Genomic DNA, 27888 nt, shown 5'->3' with positions numbered 1-27888 from the left:
TTTAAAAATGAGAATAAAAAGTAAAAGGAATAAAGAACTAAACAATAAACATTAAAACAATAAAAACTATAAAAGAAGGAATATTAAGATGAATTGTTAATAAATTAGTGTAAATTCATAAGACATGATAAAAAAAACACACAAATAAAATAAATTACAAATAAATAAATAAATAAAAGAAACAAAGTTAGCTAAAAGCCAGGTTAAAAAGATGGGTCTTGAGCTTTTTCTTAAAAACATGTATGCTCTCTGCGGCTCTCAGGTCCTCTGGCAGATCATTCCATAGACGAGGTCCATAGTACTGGAAAGATGCCTCTCCATGAGTCAAACTCAATCACAACAGGGGCCAAAATCCAAATCACACCTGAGGTCACGGGTCGAACAGGATAAACATTTATTAAACACTCTAAAACTACATTTTTAAAACTTCTTTAAAACCATAACTTTTTAACATAACTATGAACTACATATATAGCATTACCTGTGATAATGCTAATGTGAATGCTGTAAGATGAATTTGGCTTCTGAAGATGCTGAAATTGATAGCTAAAAATGCTAAAGCTAATAGCTGAAAACACTGAAGCTGATAGCCAGCTAAAATATTAGCTAAATGCCATAATTTTTAACAAAAACCAAAACTTAGGTTAGCCAAAACAGCTAGCATGTAGCTGAAAAAATAGCTAAACTTCAAAATAGCCTAAACAACTGAAAAAAGCCTAAATTAGCCAAAACAGCTAGCGTGTAAACATTAGCCTAACTCCAAAACAGCCTAAAATCTTTCGTAAAAAAGCCTAAATTAGCCAAAACAGCAAGCATTCAGCTAAAATATTAGCTAAACTCCACAATAGTCTTAAAAAATCTTTGTAAATGCCAAAGTAGTTCAAAAAGCTAGCAGAATGCCAATTTGTACAACTTTAAAAACATAACTTTTTAAACATAATTATGAGTACCAAAAGGCAGGAATATTATTCCAGAATAAATAAACTTAAAACTTAAATAACTTTCAATAATTTACTCCCTATGAAAATATATTCTGTCAAGTTAGAAATGAGCGCAAGATATGAAAATAGGTTTATTGGAAGCTAAACATTTATTAACCCAGAGTTCATCTCTTGGAAATTATTAGGAAGAATTTAAAACAATTTTTAAAATTTAGTAAATAACAGTGAACTGCTCAAAGAAATGTAATTATTCTGGAAGTTGGCAATTTTTGAAATCAAATGTTACACTTTTAACTTGGAAATTTTGTAATAAAAGTTCATGACAACCTTTTTTTATTTGAAAGTGTACTTTCTGTAATTTCCAGATGTTTGTATACTAAAAAGTGAACTTCCAGGAAGTTTATGTCTTTGGAAAAAAATCCTCAAAAATATGTGATTCTAAACTGTACAGAGAAATCTTTGTCACTCATTTCTCATCATTGGAAATGTTTCAATAGTTGGTTTTTAAATGTCAGTGTTAACCATCATAAGAAAAAAAAAGATAAATAAACAGTAAAATGTGGTTGAAGTTAGATTGACGTCTCTCATAATAAAGCCTAAACGGTAAATTTAAAGAGGATTAAATAAATGACAGCAGTGATCACATTATTCTGTCATTTTTTTCTCATTTCCCTGAAATTTTCTCTCGCCGTGACCCGAGTTGTGTTTTCAGGGCGACTATGTGTGGTTGGACCTCAAGACGGGCCGAGAGTTTGACGTTCCCGTGGGAGCCGTGGTCAAACTGTCCGACTCCGGACAGATCCAGGTTCTGGATGACGAAGGACGGGTGAGCCCTGGAAGATGTTCTAACAGTCCAGGCTTTTAAATCTGGTCTGGTTTTGGGGAGTTTTGTCATCCTCTGATGGAATTTTGTGATTTTGGTTCTATTCTTTCAATGTGTTTTAACTTTTATTGTTTATTTTTTTTCTTTTTTAATTCATTAATTTTATTTTATTTGTGTTTTACCCTTTGTTTGTTTGTTTTTTATTGTCTTGAACTATCTTTTTAAAGTTTTTTTTTTCACTTTTTTTATTCCACAAAAATAAACTCGAATTGTACACGTAAAAAACGGAATCTTACATTTTTTTTTTAAATATATATATATATTTTTAAATTGTCTTATTTTCCGTCTTGCAAGAAAAATAATCTTAATACGATTTTTTGTCAATAGCAGAACATTCTAAGTTTAAGGAAACCTGTTTTAGTGACTAGAATTTTTTTCCTAAAATATTTATTTTCTTAAAATAAGATTTATTCATTTTTCTTATCCCATTTGCAGACTTTTTTGTTTATTAAAATATTTTTTTTAAATTATTTTTCAGATTTTGTTCTCTATTTCTATTATTGCTGTGTACATAAAGTTCAGAAAGCATGAAATAAATGTGATTTCTGTGGATGGCGTGTAGCATCTGTCTTCTCTCTCCAACAGGAACACTGGATCTTCCCCCAGAATGCCACCAACATCAAGCCCATGCACCCGACCTCCATCCACGGGGTGGAGGACATGATCCGTCTGGGCGACCTCAATGAGGCCGGCATCCTCCGCAACCTGCTGATCCGCTACAACGAGCACGTCATCTATGTTAGTACACACTTTCACTCAAATATCTGCGTTTTTGTGACTCCCCGTCTTAACGTCCCATTTCAATTAAATTGCATTATGACATTTTTAGCCAAAATTTTAAAACCTGTTGTGGGAGGGATTGTGGTGTGGAGCAACTCCGCCCCCCCTTCCCCTCCCCATTGCTGAGAGCTCAGAGCAGGAAGCTTGTGACCCACCCAGACTGCATTTTTTCATCAACTCCTGATTCAAAATAACTTGAATAAAGAAAGTATAATTATCTTTATATATGTCCACCATAAAAAAATGCCACAAGAGCAGCTGTTGACCTTTTATGACCTCGAACAGCTGAATCTGTTTATTGTTGCCCTCAGAATGCCATCGACATCTTTTTGTTTTTGGTACTTTGGGAACCAGTTTAACTTGAGAGCTTTTGCGTTTAAACTTTGACATTTTATTTTTTTCACCTAAAGAAGTTTGGAAGTTCGAAGAAACAACTTCTCACCCAAAAACTAATCTGTGGACCCAACTAAGAAGCATTAAACACGGGACAAACTCAGTACTCTAAATGTTCCACTGAAACTGCTCCAGTTACTTCTGGAATAATATTTTTGTTTTTTTTGTTTTTTCTTCCTGTTTTGATGATAAACTCTCTACTTAATCTTGTTTGAATAAAAGAGATGCTAAAGATTTTATGGTAAAATCTTACATTTTCACTATAATATATTTAAATTTCTGTTTAGTTGATTCATGATTTGTGCCCATTTGTGCCCAAACTGACTCGATCAACAGTTAACCTCATATATCAATTAATATAATATTGTTTAAACACACTTCTGAGACCACTATTTAATTAGCATGAACCAAACTCTCCTTAAAAACATATTTTTGTCCATGTTTTCTGCCTGTAGTTCATCATCATTCCACTAGGGGCAGTAGAACAGCTTTTCCTGCTAATTTCAAAATGACTGCCTCCATAAAATCTCAAGAACACTTTTAGCAGGAAAAGTTTTGTTTATTTTCTAAACTTTATAGTGAGAATAGCTCTTCTATTGTTATTCCTTTTTTAAATAACTACTTGCTTTATTGAAAAAAATGCAAATTTGTTAATAATGAATTATTTATAATACAGTTACATATTAAAGACTCACTCCAATGAAAATTATGTTTGCAGTGTTTTTAACATGTTCTTTTAACATTTTTCTCATGATAAATGACATATATAAAACAATTAAAGATTAAAATTGAGTTTCTGAGTATTATTTTATTCAAATCTTGTTGGATGAGAACAGTCCCCGCCCACAAACCAGAGGTGAATTTCTAATGAACTTCTGCTACTTTGCTTAAAATGTCTCAAAAAACGACACAGGCTTTTGATTTTTGCTAATAACTCCATAATCATAATTAAAAGACCACTGCGAACGATTTTACAATACAAATATAATTGAAGTTGGACTTTAAGCAACATCTTAATTTTAATCTATTTGACTTATTAGGAATGCTGTGATTCAAATAATCCAGTTTAGTTCAAATCACGTAAATTTCTGCGGGTAGGGGCCTGGTGTGAGGTCAAAGGTCAAACAGTGGACATTATTGGACTTTGTTTCAAACATTTTTTTGTTTTGTCTCTCAGACGTACACAGGCTCAATCCTAGTTGCGGTCAACCCTTACCAGCTCCTGCCCATCTACACTCCAGACCAGATCCGCCTCTACACCAACAAGAAGATCGGCGAGATGCCACCGCACATATTCGCCATCGCAGACAACTGCTACTTCAACATGCAGCGGAACAACAAGGACCAGTGCTGCATCATCAGGTGTGTCTGAATGTAGACGAGGAGTTTGACACTCAACTGACATTCACAAACCTCACTTATATAAAATCCAATTTATACTTAAAGAGTTTCAGTTTTTTTACACATCAATGAGCTCCAACAATTTTAGACCTATTTGTTCAGTCTATTACTATGTAGTACGTATCAGGCTACGTGTTTTAGGCTACGTAGGGCGATACAATACAATACCCACACAGGATGCGATTCGTGCGGCAGGAGTGTGTCAGAATTTGGGGTAAAGAACAATTAGCAGACCCAATAGTGTAAAAAGAGTTTATTTTCTTAGAACAAAAAGAGCTTTGATGATAAGGAGGAACCTCCAGTCCACTGCGGCGTAGGCTTCGTTGTGACAGTGGCAGAATGGGGGGGGTGTTAGAGTTGAATCCTACCTCGTGGGTCCTGAGGTTGAAACAGTCCACATCCAAAACAAAAGAGATCCATCACACCCGCATCACACGGTATTCACAGCTTAGATTGAAGTTAAAATGTTATTTAAAACTGTCTGTGTGTGACACAGCGGTGAGTCTGGAGCCGGCAAGACGGAGAGCACCAAGCTCATCCTGCAGTTCCTAGCAGCCATCAGCGGTCAGCACTCCTGGATAGAACAGCAGGTGCTGGAGGCCACGCCCATTCTTGAAGGTAAGAGGTCAACTCCAAGTGTTAGGACATTTTTTGTTCCACTGAACTCACAGACAAACAGCTGCTGTGGTTGATTTACAAATGACTGTCCAGCTTGAACTCACCTGATGTTTGGAATTCCTTTAGCTTTTGGGAACGCCAAGACGATTCGGAATGACAACTCCAGCCGCTTTGGGAAGTATATCGACATCCATTTTAACAAGCGAGGAGCCATCGAAGGAGCCAAGATAGAGCAGTACCTGCTGGAGAAATCTCGAGTCTGTCGACAGGTGAGACTCTAAGACATCAGCAGTTCTTAGTTTAAAAAAATCTGGCGTTTTTCATGATCTTTTTTTTTCTTTTTTTTTATCAGTTTTTGTGATAATTTTTTTCATGATAATGTATTTATTCAACACCCATTTTGATGAAAATAATGTTTTTGATATCTTTAAAATATTCTCCAAGATAAACAGTTTATTTTTGTTTACCGTGATGCAGAAAATGAATAACAGCCGTCATTGTCAAAATAAGCTCCGCAAAAGTACATAAAAAAATCCCAGACTATCAATTTGATTTTATACTCTACATGTAATCAAAACTAAATTAAAGACAGTCGATACTGGTCATTCAGATTCCACATGAATTCTCAGTTATTCAAAATACTATTATTTTTTCTATTACAGTAAACAACAATTGTTGGAGTATAGTAATACTATGTGTTTCCCTGTCCTATCACTTCCCAGCGTGATTTAAAAATCGAAAATAAAAATAAAACAATTCAATTTTTTTGCAATAAAAAATCTTTATATTATTTTTTTTCTTTTTTTACATTTTGTTGTTGTTTTTTTACTGTTATTTTTTAGAACTACAAAGTATGTTGTCTCAACAAAAAATATTGTGTGATGTAGCTTTTAATATTTGTCGAGAGTTGCAGACAAACTTTAATTGATTGTCTTCGCTGTTTTGGTGTCCTTTGTTGTCGGCCCCTGCCTGTCTCTGCGGCTTCACAAGCAGGAGGCGGAGCCTATTTAACCAATAACTGCAGTTATTATTTATTTTCTGCTTCAGAAAAAAATGAAGATTGGATTGAATTTTATTTTAACATGATATATATATTTTCATATTTTATTTTATTTTATTTTATTTTATTTTTTAAAATATTTTATTTATTTATTTATTTTATTTTTATTTTTTATTTATTTTTTATTATTATTATTTTTTTTATTTAATTTTATTTTATTTAATTTTATTTTACAAATAATCTTGGAAAAAAGTAATTTCAATAACCACCCAAAAAATGGTCTCAAAAAACACTGGAAAAAATACTTTAAAAAACTGCAAAAAAGTATTTTGAAAAACATAAAAAAGTATATATTTTTAAAAAAGTATCTACCAGACTTGTTTTAATGCATCAAACCTACATTGAAAGAGAGCTAAAATCTCTCGTTTTTAATACCTAATGTTGATCAATATATTTGGTAAAGATGCACAGTGTTTAAAATCTCCAGAGTCAACAACTTAGTTTTTGGTACCGGGCTGAAACTTTTTTTTTTTTTTTTTTTGTATTTACTGCATCAAATTAAATTGAGCGCACATTTAGGCTCTAAAAATATCTGTAAAATATTGTCCAGTTGTTTGATGACAGACTTGCTCAGGTCTCCACAGTGATTGTTTTCTCCGTCCTGCAGGCTCCTGATGAGAGGAACTACCACGTTTTCTACTGCATGTTGAAGGGCATGGCTCCAGAGATGAAAGCTAAACTGGGTCTGGGCCTCGCCACCGACTACTCCTACCTCACCATGGTGAGTCTGCAGCGGCTGCTCTGATTGGTTGGTTGTTGCTGTGCAGACGAATCAGCTGTAGTATTATTGTCTCATCTAAACCTGCCTGATCCTGTGCAGAAACTGAATAAAGACCATCAGTTTTTAAACTTCCTAAAGGTCAAGTTATCAAAGCGAAGATTCATTGTCGTAAAGATCATACATGTGTCATTCAGGGTAACTGCACAGAATGTGACGGCCGGAACGACCTGAGGGAATACTCCAGCATCCTGTCCGCCATGAAGGTCCTCATGTTCACGGAGACGGAGACATGGGAGATTTCTAAGCTGCTGGCCGCCATCCTGCACATGGGAAACCTGCGCTTTGAAGGTTTGCACGGGGTGGCAGTGGCACATTCTGAAAGTAGTTTCAAAGATAAAAAAAAAATACAGGAAATTACAATATTTTTAAATACTTAATTTGCATAATGGAGCAGAGAACAATAACAAAAGTTCCCTCAGTACTTTGTAGTGTAGCCCCGGATGTCAACAACAAAGATTTTCTTTAGATCTTCAGGTTTTCCAGGTTGATGCTTTTTGGTCCATTCCTCCTTGCAGATCTCCTCAAGAGCTGTGATGTTTTTGAGACTTTCAACTTCAGATTCTGCATTGGGTTGAGGTCCAGAGTCTGGCTAGATCACTCCAGAAGCTTGACATGATTTTTATAAATAGTAACTAAGTCCAACAATAGATGAAAGAAACAGCCTTTTGGTTAGCTTTAGTGCATCTACAGAGATGCTTTTGTTCCTGTCAAATAAACCAAAGAATCATCCATCCATCCATCCATTTTCTTGACCGCTTCATCCCTTTCGGGGTCGCGGGGGTGCCGGAGCCTATCCCGGCTACTGATGGGCGAAGGCGGGGTACACCCTGGACAGGTCGCCAGTCTGTCGCAGGGCCTCAATCACACACACATCCACTCTCACATTCACACCCTAGGGACAATTTAGAGTCACCAATTAACCTATGAAGCATGTTTTTGGACGGTGGGAGGAAGCCGGAGTCCCCGGTGAAAACCCACGCATGCACGGGGAGAACATGCAAACTCCACACAGAAAGGTCCCAGCCGGGAGTCGAACCGGGGCCTTCTCACTCTGAGGCAAGAGCGCTAACCACTAGCCACCGTGCAGCCCACCAAAGAATCAATAGAATAAATTATGTACGTTACAAACTTTTTCTTATCTTCTTAAGTGGGACAACTTTCAGAATCAGTGACTGACAAATACTATTTTAAGCAAAAACAACAAGAAAAAAAAACTTTAAAAGTCGTTTTTAACCCTTTGACATCTATTGTTCAAATGTGCATTAAACCACATCTAATCCAAAAATCCCCTAATTGTGTGAATGCTTCAAAGCATAGTGATTCTCCTCCTCCTTTCCGTATGTTTTTCAACAACCACTCTTTCAGCAATTTCAGTAATCTTGACATCAAAACGTTCAGCTTCTTCAAAACATTACTGCTTGCATATTTGGTATTTCTAAACTTTAGTTTTTGAAATATTGAGCAAAATATTCCCCACATGAAATGAATGAGAAAGTCTTCAAATTTTGTATTTTTAAGTAGATTAGCAACAAGCCTTAAAATATTTTCATGGGCTATGTTTTCATCTTTTATAGTAATACAAAAATTGCCATTGAGCTGTCATATTTGCATTATGCTAGCTCATTTAGGTAGCTTGGCATCTATAGAGGTTTTTTTTATGCAATTTTGGAGTTTAGCTAATATTTTAGCAACATGCTAACGTTTTTGGCTAATTTGTTATCTACTGGGATTTTAAGGCCAACTTGTAGTTTAGCTTCTATTTTAGCAACAAACTAAAGTTTTTGACTAATTTAGTTTACTGAGGAATTTTAGGCTATTTGGAGTTTAACTAGTATTTTAGCAATGTGCTAGCTTTTTTGGCTAATTTGGCATCTACTAGGTTTTTTTGTGGCTAATTTGGAGTTTAGCTCATATTTAAGCGACACACTAAATATTTTTTCTAAATTGGCATGTAGTAGGGATTTTTAAGCAATTTTATACAAATTTGTCAGAAATTTAGGTCAACTTCAACGCTCTTTCATAGTTCTTTAATTAAATTTCCGGTCTTTTAGCAAATGTAACACTTTGCAAATAGCTTTTGTATTTTCAGAAAATCCCTTCAGCAATTAAAATAAATTGCGTCACCATTTTCAGCAAAAAGCTTCAGCATCTTCAGTGACTACTTTCAGCAAAAAGTATTCACACCAGTATTATCGCGGGGAGTGCAACTTTTCTAGTTTAGCATTTACTTCAGACCAAAGAGTTTTCATAAGTAGATTAGGACATCATGGGGGTTAACACGTTGGAGTGTTTTAATTTCAAAACATTGTTCTGGTTTCTCACAGCCCGAACCTACGAAAACCTGGACGCCTGTGTGGTTGTGAGATCTCCTGATCTGGCAACAGCTGCGTCCCTCATGGAGGTGGGTCTGATTTGTTGTTTCATAAATTTGACCTCATTCATCACAGAATTAAACACAAAAAGTCCAAACCTGACATTTATAGGAAAACTTTTGACATATTTTCTGTTCCACTCTTATATTATTCTCTCAGCTTTCTTTACAGTGTAGTCAGTTTTAAAACAGTCCTGTCCAACCCTGAGATCTTTCTGTTTGACGTTTCTCTCTGGACTGTTTTCTGCTGACTTTCCTCTACCTAATTGACTAAACTCACCTGATCCAGGTGGCAAGATGTGCAGAGAATATAAATAAATATTTTCCAATAATCTCCTGAAAATCTTTCTATTTTTAATTAACAAAACTTTTCTTATTGTTATGGTTTTAACTTTTTAAGTTAGCTTATTTATTTGAATGTAAAAATGATAGTAAATTAGAGTCAGATTAGGAAGATATTATATATATATATATATTGTCACCTTTGGGTATAACATTTGGCTTTTCCCTTATTGTACTTTTTAACTGTGTTTTAGCTGTTTCTTTATTCTCTCGTTTGTCATGTTTTATAAAGTTTTAGTTGGTTGCTTTGAGCCTCCTAATTTGGTCTTATGGTCTTTATGGTGTTTGACTGAGGTCCGGTTAGGGCGTCGTCACACTGATACTGATGTGTCAACAGGTAGAGCCTAAAGATGTGATGGTGTGCCTGACCACTCGGACCCTCATCACGCGGGGGGAAAGTGTCACCACGCCCCTCAGCATGAACCAAGGTCTGGATGTCAGAGATGCCTTCGTCAAGGTATTACTGCCTTAGATGAGTTCACGACCTTTGTGGTTGTGGGTGGAGCTTTTAGGTTTTAGGTTTTTATTGGTTTAGTTTGCCATTTAACACTAGAATCCCTGGAACTTTCAGCTTCTGCTGCAATTCCCCCCTCCCCTTCTCAAAGTAGTGTTGTGGTGATCACCTTAAACCATCAACAGTGACTTTCTGTTTTCACATTGCAGATTGTCCAGTTAAAATGTTATGGCTGCTGACTCACATTCAGAAGGTCATGGGTTCGAATCCTGCTCAGGAATTCAATAATTGACAAACTGATGACATGGGGGGTGGCTGATACATTTTTGATGCTTTTAAACCATGAACATTGTGCTTACTTTTAAACTTTATTTTTACCTCTAAACTGTTCAATGCAGGTGAAAGAAATATGTTTAACACAGACAAGTACAATAAATGACAAACTGGTGACTTTGATCCATTTTTGATGCTTTTAAACCATCAACAATGACTTCCTGTTTACGCAATCCAGATTGTCATTAAATAAATTTAAGTTTGACATGCATTCTGGATTCCGCCACTAGACGGTGTAGTGGTTATGGCTGCGGACTCGCATTCAGAAGGTCGTGGGTTCGAATCCCGCTCAGGAATAGTCCACATTAAATATTTGTTTTTACTTATATATTTTATTTTCACCTTGAAACTGTTCAATGCAGGGCAAAGAAGTATTTTTAACACAGATAAGTACAATAAATGACAAATTGGCAACAAATATACAACAGAACTCGCTAGCTCCATACAGCGGAGCTCGCTAGCTTAAAAAAGGGAAACTCTAGCGCAATACAGCGGAATTTGCTAACTTAATGTCGTGGAGCTCGCTAGCATGCTATCGTGGAGCTCGCTAGCATGCTACAACGGAGCTCGCTAACATGCTATCATGAAGCTCGCTAACTTGCTACAGCAGAGCTTGCTAGCATGCTACAATGGAGCTCGCTAGCATGCTACAGTGGAGCTTGCTACCATGCTAGCGTGGAGCTTCCTACCATGCTACAACGGAGGTCGCTAACATGCTATCATGAAGCTCGCTAACTTGCTACAGAAGAGCTTGCTAACATGCTACAGCGGAGCTCATTTCTACGTCACGCTGTCCACTGAGCGGCTGGCTAGCGTAGTGAGCCAACCCACCGAATCCCCACTTATGTTAATGTTTCAAACACAGGAGGGGCCACCACGGAAACTGTGGACAAACCCAAATTGGAACCAAATTGTCTGCCCACTTTTAAACCATATGGGGCCCTCTTGGCCTTGCAGGCTGGGTAGCTCTTTAAAGTAAGTTAGTAATAAAGTAAAAAAAATTAAAAAAAGGAAGAAAAAGCTTTAACTTTCTTCAAATTATTAAGGAAGAATTATTGTTTATGGCACACTCAGTTAAAAGGTGGATTTGCTTTTTTTTAAAGCAAATTCAAGGATTTATGATAAAAAAAACACAGTTTGACTTTCTTATTTAGCTCTGATTTAATTTTGGTTTCTGGCTGAGATGCACCACAAATAGTAAAATAAACTGTATTTTTTTTATTACAGCTGACATGATATACTACTACATTTACTGCATTGAGATGCGTCACAGGGTGTCTTTTATTTTGAAAGGAAGTCATGTGACCCCTTACAGAAGTCATAAAGTATTTCAAATTAAAAAAGGGGAAATTTCTCTTTATTTATTTATTTATTTATTTATTTATGTATCAAAATAGTAACAATATATGTAGTGTCTTATTTTTGTAAACGGTGAAGTCAGATTATGAGACTCCTAAAGTATAAAAGATTGCAGATGGCAAGGAGTCTATCAGGAAACATTTGCGCAGATAATTACAATTTTTCTTTTATGGTGGGCCTCAATCAGCAAATTTCTCCTGACTGTCTGCTGACTCCTACCAGGGGATCTACGGGAGGCTGTTTGTGTGGATCGTCGATAAGATCAACGCCGCCATATACCGGCCTCCGTCCTGTGAGAGCAGTCTCATCAGAAGGTCGATCGGCCTGCTGGACATCTTTGGCTTTGAGAACTTTTTCGTCAACAGGTGATTTCTCTTTAGTTTTTGGAGAACGGCTCCTTCCGGCTGATGATTCTTCTGACACCCTCCTTCTCTTCCTCCTCACAGCTTCGAGCAGCTGTGCATCAACTTCGCCAACGAGAATCTGCAGCAGTTCTTCGTTCGCCACGTTTTCAAACTGGAGCAGGAGGAGTACAACCTGGAGGACATCAGCTGGCAGCACATTGAGTTCACCGACAACCAGGACGCTCTGGACATGATCGCCAACAAACCCATGAACATCATCTCCCTCATCGACGAGGAGAGCAAGTTCCCCAAGGTGCTTTAGAAGAGGAGGAGGACTTAAAAATCTTCTTGATTGAAAAGTGTTCTGATGAGGGATTGTGTCTCTCCTCAGGGAACAGACGCCACCATGTTGTATAAGCTGAACTCTCAGCACAAACTGAACAGCAACTACATTCCTCCCAAGAACAGCTATGAAACCCAGTTTGGGATCCAACACTTTGCTGGAGTGGTTCATTATGAGTCCAGAGGTACGAGACATTCCTGCTTCCATTCCTTTTTTGATTGATCTAAAACCAAACGATTGAATTTAATTAGGGCCGGGATTCGACTAGAACTAATTAATTGCAAATCTGGAAAAAAATTAATCACGATAATAGACATTGTTGTTATTTTTTTTGTTACAGTATTTACCAGCCACTTATTTTCTGCAAATAATCATAATATGAAATCACATTCAAATTTGTACATTTAGAACATTTTTTTTAACCCTTTGGAACCTAGTGTCTAAAACTTTTAGTGAGTGCCCTAGAAATTTCCCAAAATTATCTGCAAAAAAACAGCGTAGATCTATGATCAATAGATTTGGGAACATGGACCACAATGCATTGCATTTAAAAAGTTTTTACCCCTCAAAAAAATAAATGTATTTCATTAATAAACCATCAGCTTTTTTAACATCAGGACACAGTTGAATCATAAATAGTTGTCGTAAAATGCTTGTATTGATGATCCCTGATGTTATGTTTGTTGTTTGAAAAAAAAAATAGACATCATGTGTCTGAATTGCTTTTGAAATTCCAGGGGCTAGACAGTCCCTTACTGTGTTGTTTTTTTATGGTTAGGGAGTAGGGTGGGAATTTGGATGTAGCCTTGCAAGTTTGCAGTCAGTTTTGCCCAGTTTTTTAATCAAATTTTTAAAGAATTATAAATAAATAGATAAATAAAAGATTTATACAATTGCTGCAGAGGGCCTTATGTTATTGTTCACCTGGGGGGCCCCCTAAAGTGCTAAGTCCACCAGTCCTTCCGAATTTGCTGAAAAACTTGTATTTATGTCAAAACGCTGTGGCATTTTAAGATATATGACTGTAGTCTTTGGTTTGGAATATTCCACAGAAGCAATGTCTAGTTTTGACTTTAAAACCAAGTTTATTCATCTGTTTCTGTTTATTTGCATCCTTAATTAGAAATGTACAAACAAAACCAATAAATTTGCCCTTTTAAAGCAATAAAAACTCATTTCAGGATTCCTGGAGAAGAACCGCGACAGCCTCCACACCGACATCATCCAGCTGGTGCACTCGTCCAGGAACAAGTTCATCAAGCAGATCTTCCAGGCTGACGTTGCCATGGTGAGCTTTGGGAGCGCGTCTCTGCAGGACGTTGACCTCCTCCTCCTTCTCTCTGCTGATTGATGCCGGGGCAGGTTTACGTTTGCCTTCTCCAGCTTTGCTGCTCCGCTCTTCTTCTCACTCTGCTGTCTCTTCTGTTTCCTCTAACCTCAGTTTCTGTGTGGCTATCAGCAGCCCAGCACCCCCACTCCCAAGGTAATCAAGGGGCTGTAGTCCGCGTGAGATCCCAGCGTGACCGTAGAGCTTTCTTTGACTGTTCGTGACGCTCCACAGTTGCTGTCATTCATGGTTTTAGTGGTCACTTCCTGTTACAAAGTTATGTTCAGCAGAAACATAAACCCTTTGTCGTGGTTGCTTCACGCTGCGTTTGTGTGTTCGTAGGGCGTGGAGACGAGGAAGCGCTCCCCCACGTTGAGCAGCCAGTTCAAGCGCTCTCTGGAGATGCTGATGCGGACGCTCAGCGTCTGTCAGCCGTTCTTCGTTCGCTGCATCAAACCCAACGAGCTGAAAAAGCCGATGGTGAGTTTGTTTGTGCTGCTGGAGCTCGAAACGATCAGCTGTTTAGTTTAAGGAGCTCATTGAGTTTTTTTTATTGCTCTAAATGTATTTACTTACACCACGGATTTGATTCATTGTGATTCAATTTCTTTTATGCAACAAAACAAGAAAAAAATCAACCAAGAAAAAGCAAAAGTACATAAAGTTTTCTTCCTTGTCTCTTCCCTTCACAATTCCCAGTCACTCCAATTCCAGATGTTTGTATCCACAACGGACAAAATCCAAATGAAATAATGGAATCTTCTTGCCCAAACGAGTCCAAACCGAAAGTAAAATCTGATGCAGCAGGCGATAGATGCACCCTTTTTTTCCTTCTTCGATACAGTAGGGCAAAAAAGTATTCAGTCAGCCACCAATTCTCCCTCTTGAAAAGATGAGAGGGGTCTGTAATTTCCATCATAGATATACCTCAACTATGAAAGACAAAATGAGAAAAAAAATCCAGAAAATCACATTGTCTTATTTTTAAAGAATTTATTCATAAATTATGGTGCAAAATAAGTATTTGGTCATTAACAAAAGTTCATCTCAGTACTTTGTTGTATACCCTTTGTTGGTAATGAGTCAGTCAAACGTTTTCTCTAAGTCAAGGTCTTCACAAACTGTTGCTGGTATTTTGGTCCATTCCTCCATACAGATCTCCTCTAGAGCAGTGATGTTTTGAGGCTTTCACTGAACAACACACACTTTGAACTCCCTCCCAAAGACTCTCTATGGAGTTGGGATCTGGAGACTGGCTAGTTCACTCCAGAACCTTGAAATGCTTCTTATGAATCCACTCCTCCATTACCCGGGCGGTGTGTTTGGGATCATGCTGAAAGACAAAGCCCCGTTTCATCTTCAGAGCTCCCGTTTTACTCTACCCCTGACTTGCTCATGTGTTTCTGTGCAGTTGTTTGACCGAGAGCTGTGCATCCGTCAGTTACGTTACTCCGGAATGATGGAGACCATCCGGATCAGGAGAGCAGGTTACCCCATCCGGTACAGCTTTGCAGAGTTTGTAGATCGGTACCGAGTCCTGATGCCTGGAATCAAACCAGCTCACCTTCAGGTTAGTATCAGGTCATTCAAACCTTCAGAATGTACCATATTTTACTGCCACTTTAATTAACAACTTTTTTTAAAAACACATTCATTCTAATAAGTTATTTATTTTTTTTCTTGTCAGCTGAAGTTTACGTATATTTTCCTGCAGGAAGACTTGCGGGGAACATGCCAGCAAATAGTCACGGCCCGGCTGGGTAAACAAGAGGACTGGCAGATTGGAAAAACCAAGATTTTTCTGAAGGTTGGTGCTCAGGTATTTGGTCCTTTCAAAACCTTAACAGCATTTAAGTTGAGCTTAAACCACAGTTGAATATTAGTTAAATACGGTACTAGGTTAACCCAAAGCCAAATCTATGGAGCTATTTTGACCATAAATATTTGAAACCCAAATAAAACATTTGGAAAAAAAATGTTGGTGTTTGGCACAGACAAAGGTAAAATATTTTAAACTTTTTGCTACTCTAAAATAAACGTAATTATTTTCAGCTTCAAACATTTTGTTTTTTAGGTTTCAGTTTCAAAACTTTTGGTCCCATTGTGGCGGGGAGGGTTGGGGCGGGGCTAACACAAGGGACCAATCAAAATAGATGAGGGTGGTATCTTCTGTCCCGGTGCGTTCACTGACTCTGAGAACTGTGATAATTACAGTCAGAAAATGGCTGTTTAGTCTGTACAACCATAGTCTGAACTTGTCCCAAATAGGGTGTAAAAAACTGAGTTTTATTAAGTACAGACCGCGGCTCCAAAACTCTGTTCTTGCCTGTTCAAAGCCCCATCTTTTCTTTTTTTTTTTCAATATTTTTTCAAAATATTTTATTTGGGTTTCAAATACTTATGGCTTAGGTTTGGCTCCATACATACCCTCCATTCCTGAATTCAAATTGAAGTAGGACCAAATCTTGCAGTTCCTCTAATGACCACTAGAGGGTGGTGTCTTATTCAGTCCTTGTTGAGGCTATATTCACAAATCTTAAAATGTAAAAGCGCAACAACACAAATGCAAGTTTTTTTTTTTTTTTTAGGAAATTCAGCAGGTGGCTGTGTGGAGGCATTTCTAATCAGGAGGCAGCAATCTCATTTTTACTGGTCGTACGGTGGCCATGATGGTTTTTTGAAAGAGTTACAGTTTTTGGCAGACAGGATGATTTTTCATTAAAAGTTGACATCAGTCTGTGGCTGCATGCTAATTTGAAGGTCGCACGGTGACAGTCCGGTGACGGGCAGAAATGATGCCATTAGAAAATCTGGCGGCAGCTGGGCGGGCACAGGGTGGATCGCTGACGGGAGGCAACTCTGATTGGTCGATGTATAAATGTCCCTGTACAGCAGCCAATCCATATCAAGAGTCACCACCTGCTTGGTAGCCTTGCGGTTTATAAAAAGCAGACCCTCCTGGACCCCTGTCTACATTCATGACCCAAACAATGGTTTCCAAAAAAATTGGGGGGGGGGTGACATGAAATCTTGGTGATTCTCCAAACCCCCCCCATTACATGGTGGCAGTTGTAGCATTAAATGTAGCATTAAATGCCTTTTGCTACCCTTTCCTGAAAACAAACTATGTTTGTAGCATCTACAGAGGTTTTCACAGTATTCTGAAGATATTATGAATACTGTACATGTATGTATCCTCACTGAGAGACACCTTTACCTTTACTAATTACTTTATTCATGTTCACTCCCTCAAACACTCGGAGTAAGTAATTCTATAAATTTAAAAGCCCAACAAGAATCTTCATTTCTGATTTATGTGGTATGAACTACGTACTCTGATATATTCATGTTTTATTTACTTTACAGTACTCTAAAGTTTAGTTTGTTAAAATCAATTAGCTTTAAGAGGACCATCCATGTAACTTAAAAAATAAGTACATACTTACTTTTTATCAAGTGTTTTTATAGGAAATTAATCTCATTTTTGCATTTTTTGTTTCCATATCAAAATATTTTGTGCAAATAAAGGCTTTTTGTGAAGTTCTTATTTTAAAATTTCTTTCACCTTTTTGTTGTATGTCGTAAAAACGTATCATTATATTTGTTTACTATTAGAGCAGTCTTAATGCGTCAGTTTTACCTGGTAAATTCAATAGTTTTTTATATATATAAATAATGATTCTATTTAGAAAAATATTCATGATATTTAAAATTCTGTGTTTGATGTCAGTCAGTGAACAAAACTAAAAATCTGTTTATTTATACGTTTAATTCATAGTTGGGATTGTGTCCTGATCATTTTGACTGTCTTTAATGTATTTTTATAATGATACAATACATGTTTTAATGTATTTACTGGTAATTGTTTACTGTCTAATAATTGAATATTTTTAATTTGAAGGCAGATATTTTTTTCCTAAATCCTTCTCCATCTCTAAATGAGCTGTAAAGAGCTTCAGCAGAGATCAGGTGATCCCCTCTAGATGATCCTGAAGGATCTGACTCCTTCATCTGTGTTCCTGTCAGGATCACCACGACATGCAGCTGGAGATCGACAGGGACAAAGCCATCACCAACAAAGTCATCCTGATCCAGAAGTCTGTGCGCGGACTCAAAGCCAGGTCAGCGATTTATTTACATAGAGGAGCAACACATGAAGGTGAAGCTGTCATCGTCTTTAGATTTTTAATTCAGGTCGTATCAGAGATGATCTAACTGCCCAAACCCTCTTGAACATTTTGATTCTCTAGTACGTCATTGGTGGACTCCTGATCATGTGACCTGAAGTTTATCAAATAGACTTCAGTCTTTTTCCGTTCAGTTTTAGGTATGGAAGAGTCTAAATAATAAAGCAGAGTTGGTGCCAAAGTGTGTATTGGTTTGTTCTAACACAAACAACAAACAAAGTATTTAAAAAAATGTTTATTTTTATTTTTAATGAGAATTTAACACAGAGAGAGCAGTGAGATGGCTCCCAAGGGACTGCAAGCCCTGAAAAAAAGTGATTTCTATAATGGCTCACAAGAAATAAATAATTGGCTAAATTGAAATGAACTAATCATCAATATTTTATACATTTTTAATGGAGATCTGAATAAAATCTGGTCAAAAATGTTCAATAGTTCTGAAGATACTAAAACTACAATCACCAAACTTTTTCACATTTACTAGCTAACAGTAATTATCTTTAATAGTTAATATCTGTGCTATTTTCACTTAACTAATAAAGCTACTTCACATAAAGGTCTAGGTGTTAAATGATAACAGAAAGTCAATAAAATAAAATAAGAAATCTGTTTATTAATTTTGTCTTTTTTTATTGGTTACAAAAGTATCGGATTTGGACTCAGTCTCAGTAGATATTAAAAACCAACCGACTCCGAATTGGATTGGAGCCAAAAATAAATGTCGGACAGATATTTACTCGTTTGTCTCTGATGAAAACATTCTGCTGTAATAATTTGTGATTTCTTCTTCTGTTACAGAAAAAACTTCCTGAGACTCCGAAGTGCGGTCACCGTCCTCCAGAAAGCCTGGAGAGGTTATCAGTGCCGCAAGAAATACAGAATCGTGAGTCTGTTTCTTACATCCAGTCAACGTTTTTCCACTGAAACCTCCCAAAACTGGAAACAGAACTGAATCAAAATATTCTATAAAGATCTTGTGATGAATGAAAGAGGCTGGTTAACGAGGAGCAGAACTGTGATGGAGTTTCTGTCCTTCAGATGAAGACCGGCTTCTTGCGCCTTCAGGCCGTCTGCAGGTCCAGGAAGTACTACAGGAGCTACCGGAAAACCCGCCTCCGCGTCACGCTCATCCAGGCCCGCTGCCGCGGCTTCCTGGTGCGGCAGGCCTTCGGGCGCCGTCTGCGGGCCGTCTTGACCATCCAGGCCTACACCCGGGGCATGATAGGCAGACGCCTCTGCCAGAGGCTCAGGGCGGAGGTAAACTGTCATTACGTTTACTACTGCCACTTTCACCTTCTCGCCATCCCGCCTGACAGAGAGGGCTGCTGGGTCTGAGGACAGGACGGTCCCGGCTGGTATTAGATTTTAGTGCCTTAAACTGGTGCAGGTCAGAGGAAACGACGGCAGAAACGTCTAGTCTGAGTACAATTTACACTTTTGATTCCTTTTTTAAAACCATTTTTGTTTGGTTTTGGGAACAGTTTTTACACAAGGGGTTTAAATGGAACAAAAGTTAAACCTTTTAAAAAAGAAAAGTTTACATCTTACATAGAAAAACTGGAGAAAAAAATGTTTTACCGAAAAGAAAATAAAGAAAAATCAAAGGAACAAATCTGGGAATCTAATTTTGTATTTTCTTAAAAAAAAAATACTTTTTTAGACATTTTTTAAAACATTGTTTTGTTTTTTTTACCTATTTTTGGACACTTTTTTAAAACATTACTTTGTTTTTTGAAATGTATTTATAGTTTTTTTATTTTTCAATTTTTTATTCACTGTTTATTTTGTTAAAGTTGTTCAAGGATTTTCATTTTTGAATATTTTATTAATAAAATAAGTGTTTTTTTTTATTAAAAAAGTGTTCTTTATTGAATGTTTTTACTATTTCTTGTACAAAGAACATTAATTTGGAAGAATAAGTTTATTAAAAAGTTTTTATTAATTTCATTTTGATCTCAAAAAGCAGTGATGTCATCAACACTTTTTAAAATATTTTTATACATTTTTTTGTCTGAACTGTGGAAATGTGTGAGATTTTTACTTTTTGTTGTCTTATTCTTTGAATAAATGATTTTCTGCTCGTTTAACAGCGTTTTCTCTGAGTTTTTGGAGCAGATTGATCCTCTGAAACCGAACCGCTTAAAGTTGAACGTATCATCTCGATTCCGTTTCTGATTCCTCAGCTCGTCTTTGGGTTGGATGTAGAAGTTTATTTTCTCGCCTACTATAAAGGTGAGTCCGAACCCCCCCGCCCGTCTGTGAACCCTTCTCCCTGGGTCTCCCCCCTCCCTTGCAGCTGCAGCGCCGCCTGGAGGCCGAGCGCCAGCGTCTGGCCGAGGAGGAGCAGCTGAGGAACCAGATGACCATGCGGCGCGCCAAGGCGGAGGCCGAGAGGAAGCACCAGGAGCGGCTGGTCCAGCTGGCCCAGCAGGAGGAGGAGCGGGAGCGCGAGGAGAAGGAGGAGGCCAGGAAGAAGAAGGAGCTGCTGGAGCAGATGGAGAGGGAGAAGGACCAGCCGGTGGACCACTCCGACATGGTGGACCGCATGTTCGGCTTCCTCGGGGATTCTGGGCCGTTGCCCAACCAGGACGGACAAGCCCCCGCCGGATTTGAAGTAGGGGTCATCGTTTTGATGTTAATAAAAGCCCTTTGATCTGACCGGTGTCTAATCTCCTCAGGACCTGGAGAAATCTCCTCATGCTGAAGAAGAGGAGGAGGTGCTGGATGAAGCTCTCCGCTTACCGGAGGAGGAGGAGGAAGATTTGTCGCAGTTTAAGTTCTCCAAGTTTGCTGCCACCTACTTCCAGGGGGTTTCCACTCACACCTACATCCGCCGAGCTCTGAAACAGCCTCTGCTCTTCCACGAGGACGAGGGAGACCAGCTGGTCAGTCCCAGAGTATCTGCGGGATTTTTTTTATCACAGTTCAAATGGAACAAACAGGCGGTAGCTTGATTAAGATCTGGCAAAGCAACCTCAAAATATATGAAACCCTAAAGGTGCGTTCACACCAAACAACCAGTTTCAATGTTAAGTCAAGACCAGGAGTCTGCAACCTTCAACACTTAAAGGGCCAACCAAAATCCAGTTGGAGCCACAAAGTCTTCACTCACCCTTAAAAAAAATAAGACACAGATTTATTTTTACATTTTTGCATTTGGCATGATACATTTAAATGAACTATTGTGTTTTTTCTTTTTTTTTTTTGCAAAAATAAAACATGAAGGAAAAAAGAAAAAAGATTTTTTTTTTTTATTAAATATGAAATAGTTTATAACTTTTAGCAGAGCTTTGCATGACTTCCCTTCAAAATAAAAGACCTCCGACACCATAGGATCATGTCAATGCAGCAAATATGAAGTATAAATTCATAAATGGTTAAAAAAATGTTTGACTGCTTCTGGTGCATTTCAGCCACAAATTCATAAATATAACCAACAAAAACTAAATCTGAGCTAATGAAGTGACCCCTACCATATATTAAAACCACTTTAAATCCTTGAATTTGTTCAAAATAGAAAATCTGCTCCATAATCCAGTGGAATATCATTTAATGTAGCTCTAATTTTGATTTTGGTTACTGGCAATAAATAGATTTTTTGTGATAAATGAAGCTAAAAATGAAGTCCAAATGCGTCAGTATGATTTTGATAAACTACAAAGGCTTTAAGAGTTGATGGAGAATTACGGCTACCGTAGTTTGGATCCTTGTTGAATTATTCATACCGTCCTTTAACTGTTTGTACGTTTTATTTTAACGCCTTCTAAAAGAGATGTGGCAGGTTGTAGACTCCTGGTATAGACGCCATCTGAGGTCTTGAGGCGCGGTTTGAGTGTCAGGCCCGGCCAGAGTTCAACTATCTGACTTGTTTTTGACTTAAGGGAACCAAACTGGAACGTTTCAGAAGGATTCACGCCTCTGTGAGGAATTTAAAAGTGAATTTCTGGTTCTGGTTCTGTTTTTTTTTTAAGATTCACACAAAAAAATGTCTCAAACTTGGTTGGATTTCTGATTAACTGTCCTCCAGGCGGCGCTGGCGGTGTGGATCACCGTGCTGAGATTCATGGGCGACCTCCCCGAGCCCAAATGCCAGGTGGTCATAAACGACGGCAGTGAGAAGATCCCGGTCATGACAAAGATCTACGAAACCCTCGGGAAGAGGACCTACAAGAGAGAGCTCCAGGAGCTCCAGGTGGAGGGAGAGGTGAGGTGGCGCCCACCGCCGCATTGTCCCGCCCATGTTGTGGCGCTGTCTTTCTAAGGCTTGGCCTATGATTGGGTGAACAGAACAGTTCCGTGGACGTCCAGAAGAGGAACAGCGTCAGACACAAACTGGTGTCTCTGACCCTGAAGAGGAAGTCCAAGATCACAGAGGAGGTGAGACTCAAAGCTGATTTAGGTCGAGATGGACGTACGAAAAGTGAAGGAATCACCGTCTTCTTCATCATCGGCGACAGGTGGCCCGGCGGCTGACAGAGGGCGGAGACTACGCTCTTCAGGGGAACAGCATGCTGGAGGATCGGCCCACCTCCAACCTGGAGAAGCTTCACTTCATCATTGGAAACGGGATCTTACGCCCCGCCCTCAGGTGACCTAACAAGCTACACGGTGAAGCTTTTGTGGATGAAATGTGAGAAAAATAATCCCAGCAGATACTGGATTATAGACGAATGGATTTAAACATGAACACTAAATGGAAAAATGATGGTTCCAAACATGAACATTTTTCATGTCAGAAATCAACAAATATGCAGATGATGCTCAAGTTTATCTTTAATACATTTATACTTCAATTAACAAGATTAAATCTATGAGATTAAAAAAACTTGATGTTTAAAAGCTGTAAAATTGTTGAAATTCCACTATTTTTTTAGTCTAATTATCATTTTTTGTTATTTTAGACAATCTGAGGAGGTTTATTTAGTAAATAACCCAAATATGAGCTTTTAATGTCCTTGATTGGACATTTTTGGCACTTTTTCTTTTGTTCTTTGCCAGATTGTTTGTTTAAAAAAAAATCTGATGATCAATAAATGTTTAATAAAAAAGAAAAATTCACATGGAGCAAACAATAACTTAATTTTTTATGTACTTTTTACCTAAAGATCAAAGATTTATACAATTTTGCTTTATTATTTTTTTAAGTTGATTTTTATTTGCTGTAAACTTGTTTATTTTAATGTAAAACATTTTAAAAAAATCATAATTTAAGGTGATTTAAAAAAAGTATCTTTATTTACTGTAAACCTTTCTATTTCAGTGTAAAACTGGTGAATTATGGTTATTTTATTCATTTATTTATTTTTAATGTTCAATTTATGGACGGTAAATTCTTAATTTATTCAACATACCAAATCTCAGGTTAATATGCAGTAAAATATTTTAATTTCCTGGTAAAAATGTTCTGTAAATCTGTTTTATTACAAAAAAAGTTTATTTTATTTTTTCTTAATTTTGTGAAAATCTTTACAAAAATATCTTAAATTTTGTTATTTAATATATATATATATATATATATATATATATATATATATATATATATTTTTTTTTTTCTAAAGTGCAGAAAATCAAACCATAAAAGTCCTACAGAACTTTAGGTGAATTGCATCACCATTAAACCTGTTTTAAGATCCAATATCTGGTGGTAAATAAACATTTCTGATGAAGGCTTGTTTGTTTTTGGATCCATGTTTCTGTTCCAGAGATGAGATCTACTGTCAGATCTGCAAACAGCTCAGCCAGAACCCGTCTAAGAGCAGCCACGCCCGCGGGTGGATCCTGCTGTCTCTCTGCGTGGGCTGCTTTGCGCCCTCTGAGAAGTTTGTCAAAGTAAAGCACAATTTGTGCCTGAAAAGGCTGTTTTTCTGCTGTAAAATGTTCTCAAACTCAGAAGAATTTGTTGAAGGACCCTAAATCCTCTTCATGTTGATGTTTTGACGGTTTTCCCTGTTTTTCTACTGTCAGTATTTACGGACGTTTCTGAAAAACGGGCCTCCTGGTTACGCTCCGTACTGCGAGGAGAGGCTGAGGAGGACGTTTGTCAACCGTACACGAACACAACCGCCGTCCTGGTTAGAACTGCAGGTACAGAACCACTTTATTCTTCAGGTACTCGTATGCGTCAGACTCCACTCTCAGCCCAGATTTGTAAATGCAAAAAAAAGGGGGTGGTGAGTGGGGGAGGTGTGGTTCGGATCTGTGATTGACAGTGAGATTAGCTTGAGGCTAACGTAGTCCCTCTGTATCTTCAATATGGAGAGTGGTACTGAGCAAAGTGATGCCAGTATCTCCACAGAACTCTCTGCGGAAGTTCTCCTGAGGCTCATGGTCCAGACTGAAGGGGACCCGTGTCTGAGCTCTTAAAATGATGCTAGCATCAAAAGCTAATACCGGCTTAAGTATTAAGAAACAATCCCGAGTGAAATGTTCATTGCTGAGTTTGCTGGGTTCAATGCCAATTGCACTAAACTACTGTTGTCTAACTTCAAAGTCCACTAGAAAGTTGTACAAGATCGTAGATTTTTGACAACACACCTGCAAGCAATGCTAAAGCTAACACGCTAACGACCAACCGTTACAGAATCAAAGATGGGCGGGGCTTTTACACTGGAGCTGCAGAGCGTGATGATGTGAAACTTCTGGGACTTACACCAGTTGACCAATCGCAAAATTAAACTGTAATACCTCGTTCTAACCTGTAGGTAGCAGCACACAGACAGATTTGGACTATTTATTTTATTTTTTACTTAATTTGTATTATTTTATAGTGTTCTTTGTGTTTTTTTGCATGTTTGAAATAAATCTAATCTAAATCTAAAAAAATAATACTAAAACACTCACAGTCACATGTAGCTATAGAAGTTTTTACGACTCTTCTGGCTCTATGTAGAAGAGACATGATAGCAATCCGTACCTGCCATTGCTAGGATGCTAACAATAAACCGAACCCTAACCAAGTTGCAAGATTTGCATCAAACCTCCTCCAACTTAAACATGTACTAAATGCGTCTCCCCGCAGCATACCCATAGATTAAAATGTGAATGAATATTACTCTGCAAGTTCATAAGTCTACGACGTGATGTTTCTTGTGGGACACCTGCATGCAGGTTTGACCGACAGACTGAGACCGCTATGATCTTTATAAGAATAACAATAATATTTTTTATTTATCAGGCGTCTTTCACGGAACTCAAGGTCACGAACAGAAATAAAAGTAGAAAAAAACACAGATGTTCGGTTAAGTTAAATGTTTAAAAGTTAGTCTAAAAGTTTAAAAAGACTAAAAATGTTTGTTTGTCCTCCTGGTAGATTCAGTGGAGCAAACAAACTTTTACTATAGTTTTGAAATGTTAAAAACATGAATTATTTATCTCTATTAGAAAAATTGTGCAATTTCTAGGACATGACGTAATACGTTGATGAAGGGACTTTTATTCAGGTAATGTTACCTTTAAGTGAGTCAAAATTTTTGTTCCTGAAAGGCTTCAAAACTTCACGAAAGCTGTAAAACCGTGAACTGAAATGTCCTGTTTGGTACCTTCAGGCCACAAAGTCTAAGAAGCCCATCATGCTTCCCGTGACCTTCATGGACGGCACCACAAAGACTCTCCTGGCGGACTCGGCCACCACAGCCAGCGAGCTTTGCAACGCTCTGGCGGACAAGATCAACCTGAGGGATCGCTTCGGCTTCTCTCTGTACATCGCTCTGTTTGATAAGGTGCTGCCGACCCCCCATCCCAGCATGAGTCGTCTCTGTACAAACCTCAGTGAGGGAATGCCTGTCTCTGATAGGTGTCATCGCTGGGCAGCGGTAGCGACCACGTCATGGACGCCGTCTCACAGTGCGAGCAGTATGCGAAGGAGCAGGGCGCCCAGGAGAGGAACGCCCCCTGGAGGCTGTTCTTCAGGAAGGAGATCTTCACTCCGTGGCACAATCCTGCAGAAGATTACGTTGCTACCAACCTCATTTACCAGCAGATCGTCCGTGGGGTGAAGTTTGGAGAGTACCGCAGTGAGAGGGTGAGCAGCAACCACTGGTTTAAACTGAGAACTGGACTGAGTGACTCCTCCAAACAGGAAGTGACTCCAAGAAGCCAAAATCCCATTTTTAACATCTTCTTGATTATATATTTTTTTGTAGTGCAAGTTATAAACTGACCAATCGGATGCCTCAGTAGAAGTAGGTGGAGCCTGCTGGCCCTCATGTCAAACGTTCAAAACGTTTGACAGATTTTGTGTAGTCAGCTTTCTAGGGGTGCCCTTCCCACAAGCTCACTCCTGATTGGTGAAAGTGGTTGCCATAGAAACATTGGCTCCAACCGATTTGGACCAATCACTGCTTACTGTCGACATCTGGCTCCAAAGAGCCACGCCCCCTCAGAGGAGATTGTGGAAACAGAGGCTTCAGATCAGCATGAAAAATGTCTTTTTAAGACATTTAGGTTGTTGGGTTTTGGTTAAAAACTTAATAATCATAATTAAAATACAACTGGGAAAGTTTTTTATTTTAATTAAAAAAAATGTCATTGGGGGACTTTAAGTGTCACATTTATTGGTGCATTTTAACATAAAGAGTTTATACTGGAAAACTGTTAAAACAAGCACACATAATCTGCCTATTTCCTCTAAATTTTACATTTTTTTTGTCTGTTACTTGTTTACGGTGTTCTTGTGGTTTGCAGAACTTCATCAGTTTTCCCTCCACTGTCTGTGTCTTGAAGGAGGACGATCTTGCAGAGCTGGCTTCCCAGCAGTACTTTGTGGATTATGGCTCTGAAATCCTTCAGGAGCGCCTGCTCAGCCTCATCCCATCCTACATCCCCGACCGAGAGATCACCTCCACTAAGACCGTCGAGAAGTGGGCTCAGCTTGTCATCAGTGCCCACAAAAAGGTATAAAATTTGTTGCTCGTATTCGCTCTTCTGCAGAAAAAGACTTATTGGATTTCCTGTGCAGGGAGTACACAACAAAAGGAGGCAGGATACTCAACAAGTGAAGGAGGACGTGGTGGATTTTGCTCGGTTAAAGTGGCCTTTACTGTTTTCACGTTTCTACGAGGCCTTCAAGTTTTCTGGTGAGTTGATCTATCATATGTGTCCAAGTCAAGGCCCGGGGGCCGGATCCGGCCCTCCAGGTAATTCTATCTGGCTCTCCAAATCATTTATTTTATTGTTATTAATGACCCGATGTTATCTTGTGCTCATTTCTAACTTGTATAATTTTGACAAAATATATTTTTATGGAGAGTAAAATATTGAAAGTTATTTAAGGTTCCAGTTGATTTATTCTGGAATAATATTCCGGCCTTTTTATTATTCATAATTATGTTAAAAAGTTACATTTTTAAACCTTTAAAAATTGGCATTCTGCTAGCTCTTTAGACTAGATTTTTTAGGCTATTTTGGAATTAAGCTAATGTTTCAGCTACATGCTAGCTCTTTTGGCTAATTAAGGTTTTTCCAAGTTGTTATGCTATTTTGGAGTTTAGCTAATATTTCAACTACATGCTAGCTGTTTTGGTTAACTTAGGCTCCGGATCCTTAGTTTTTTGGGCTATTTTGGAGCTTAGCTAATATTTCAGACAAATGCTAACTGTTTCTGCTAGCCTTTTTTGTTTTTATTAGTCAATTTTGGTGTTTATCTAGCATTTCAAACTCAAACTTTATTTATTTATATAGCGCCCTTCATTCAGAATAAGCTAAGCGCTTATCATAAAATCAAATAAAATACATTAAAAAGATAGTGTGCTAAAAAGCAAATACACAAAAGGATAAAAGGACATTTACACAGAATGAGTGCCCCTCCCTTCCCCAGCTTCTCCTTCCCTCAATATAATATAAAAAAATTTTAAAAAACTGAACAAAGACTTTAGAACTGCAGCTCTAAGAAAACAGTCTGGCTTGGTACTGCTGTGAAGAAACGGTATTACGGGGATCCATCTAATCCAAGGCCCAGTCTGACCACAGGGGCC

The 27888-nt window shown here is 38.0% G+C and overlaps 1 protein-coding gene across 3 annotated transcripts in view; it reads left to right on the top strand.

Annotated features, from left to right (window-relative positions):
- Window positions 1-27888, top strand: part of myo7ab (myosin VIIAb) — a 48252-nt gene that overhangs the window by 10326 nt on the left and 10038 nt on the right. For 2 of the 3 annotated variants that reach the window (XM_024266146.2, XM_024266145.2), the window contains exons 4-34: window positions 1654-1767; window positions 2410-2562; window positions 4175-4359; window positions 4895-5016; window positions 5143-5285; window positions 6684-6797; window positions 6992-7145; window positions 9182-9258; window positions 9908-10027; window positions 11939-12081; window positions 12163-12373; window positions 12452-12587; window positions 13585-13691; window positions 13845-13886; window positions 14073-14210; window positions 15142-15300; window positions 15445-15537; window positions 17757-17851; window positions 18716-18800; window positions 18956-19174; window positions 20214-20531; window positions 20596-20802; window positions 21945-22121; window positions 22205-22294; window positions 22375-22505; window positions 23620-23746; window positions 23882-24001; window positions 25462-25635; window positions 25710-25937; window positions 26639-26809; window positions 26874-26991. In XM_024266146.2, coding sequence (XP_024121914.1) covers window positions 1654-1767; window positions 2410-2562; window positions 4175-4359; window positions 4895-5016; window positions 5143-5285; window positions 6684-6797; window positions 6992-7145; window positions 9182-9258; window positions 9908-10027; window positions 11939-12081; window positions 12163-12373; window positions 12452-12587; window positions 13585-13691; window positions 13845-13886; window positions 14073-14210; window positions 15142-15300; window positions 15445-15537; window positions 17757-17851; window positions 18716-18800; window positions 18956-19174; window positions 20214-20531; window positions 20596-20802; window positions 21945-22121; window positions 22205-22294; window positions 22375-22505; window positions 23620-23746; window positions 23882-24001; window positions 25462-25635; window positions 25710-25937; window positions 26639-26809; window positions 26874-26991 — 4471 coding nt within the window. The remainder of the gene's footprint in view (window positions 1-1653; window positions 1768-2409; window positions 2563-4174; window positions 4360-4894; window positions 5017-5142; window positions 5286-6683; window positions 6798-6991; window positions 7146-9181; window positions 9259-9907; window positions 10028-11938; window positions 12082-12162; window positions 12374-12451; window positions 12588-13584; window positions 13692-13844; window positions 13887-14072; window positions 14211-15141; window positions 15301-15444; window positions 15538-17756; window positions 17852-18715; window positions 18801-18955; window positions 19175-20213; window positions 20532-20595; window positions 20803-21944; window positions 22122-22204; window positions 22295-22374; window positions 22506-23619; window positions 23747-23881; window positions 24002-25461; window positions 25636-25709; window positions 25938-26638; window positions 26810-26873; window positions 26992-27888) is intronic. The other variant, XM_024266147.2, reaches the window with a different exon arrangement.

The sequence above is a fragment of the Oryzias melastigma genome, linkage group LG14 (genome assembly GCF_002922805.2).
Source record: "Oryzias melastigma strain HK-1 linkage group LG14, ASM292280v2, whole genome shotgun sequence".
Taxonomy (NCBI): Eukaryota; Metazoa; Chordata; class Actinopteri; order Beloniformes; family Adrianichthyidae; genus Oryzias; species Oryzias melastigma.
This window is presented reverse-complemented; position numbering and strand designations above follow the sequence as displayed.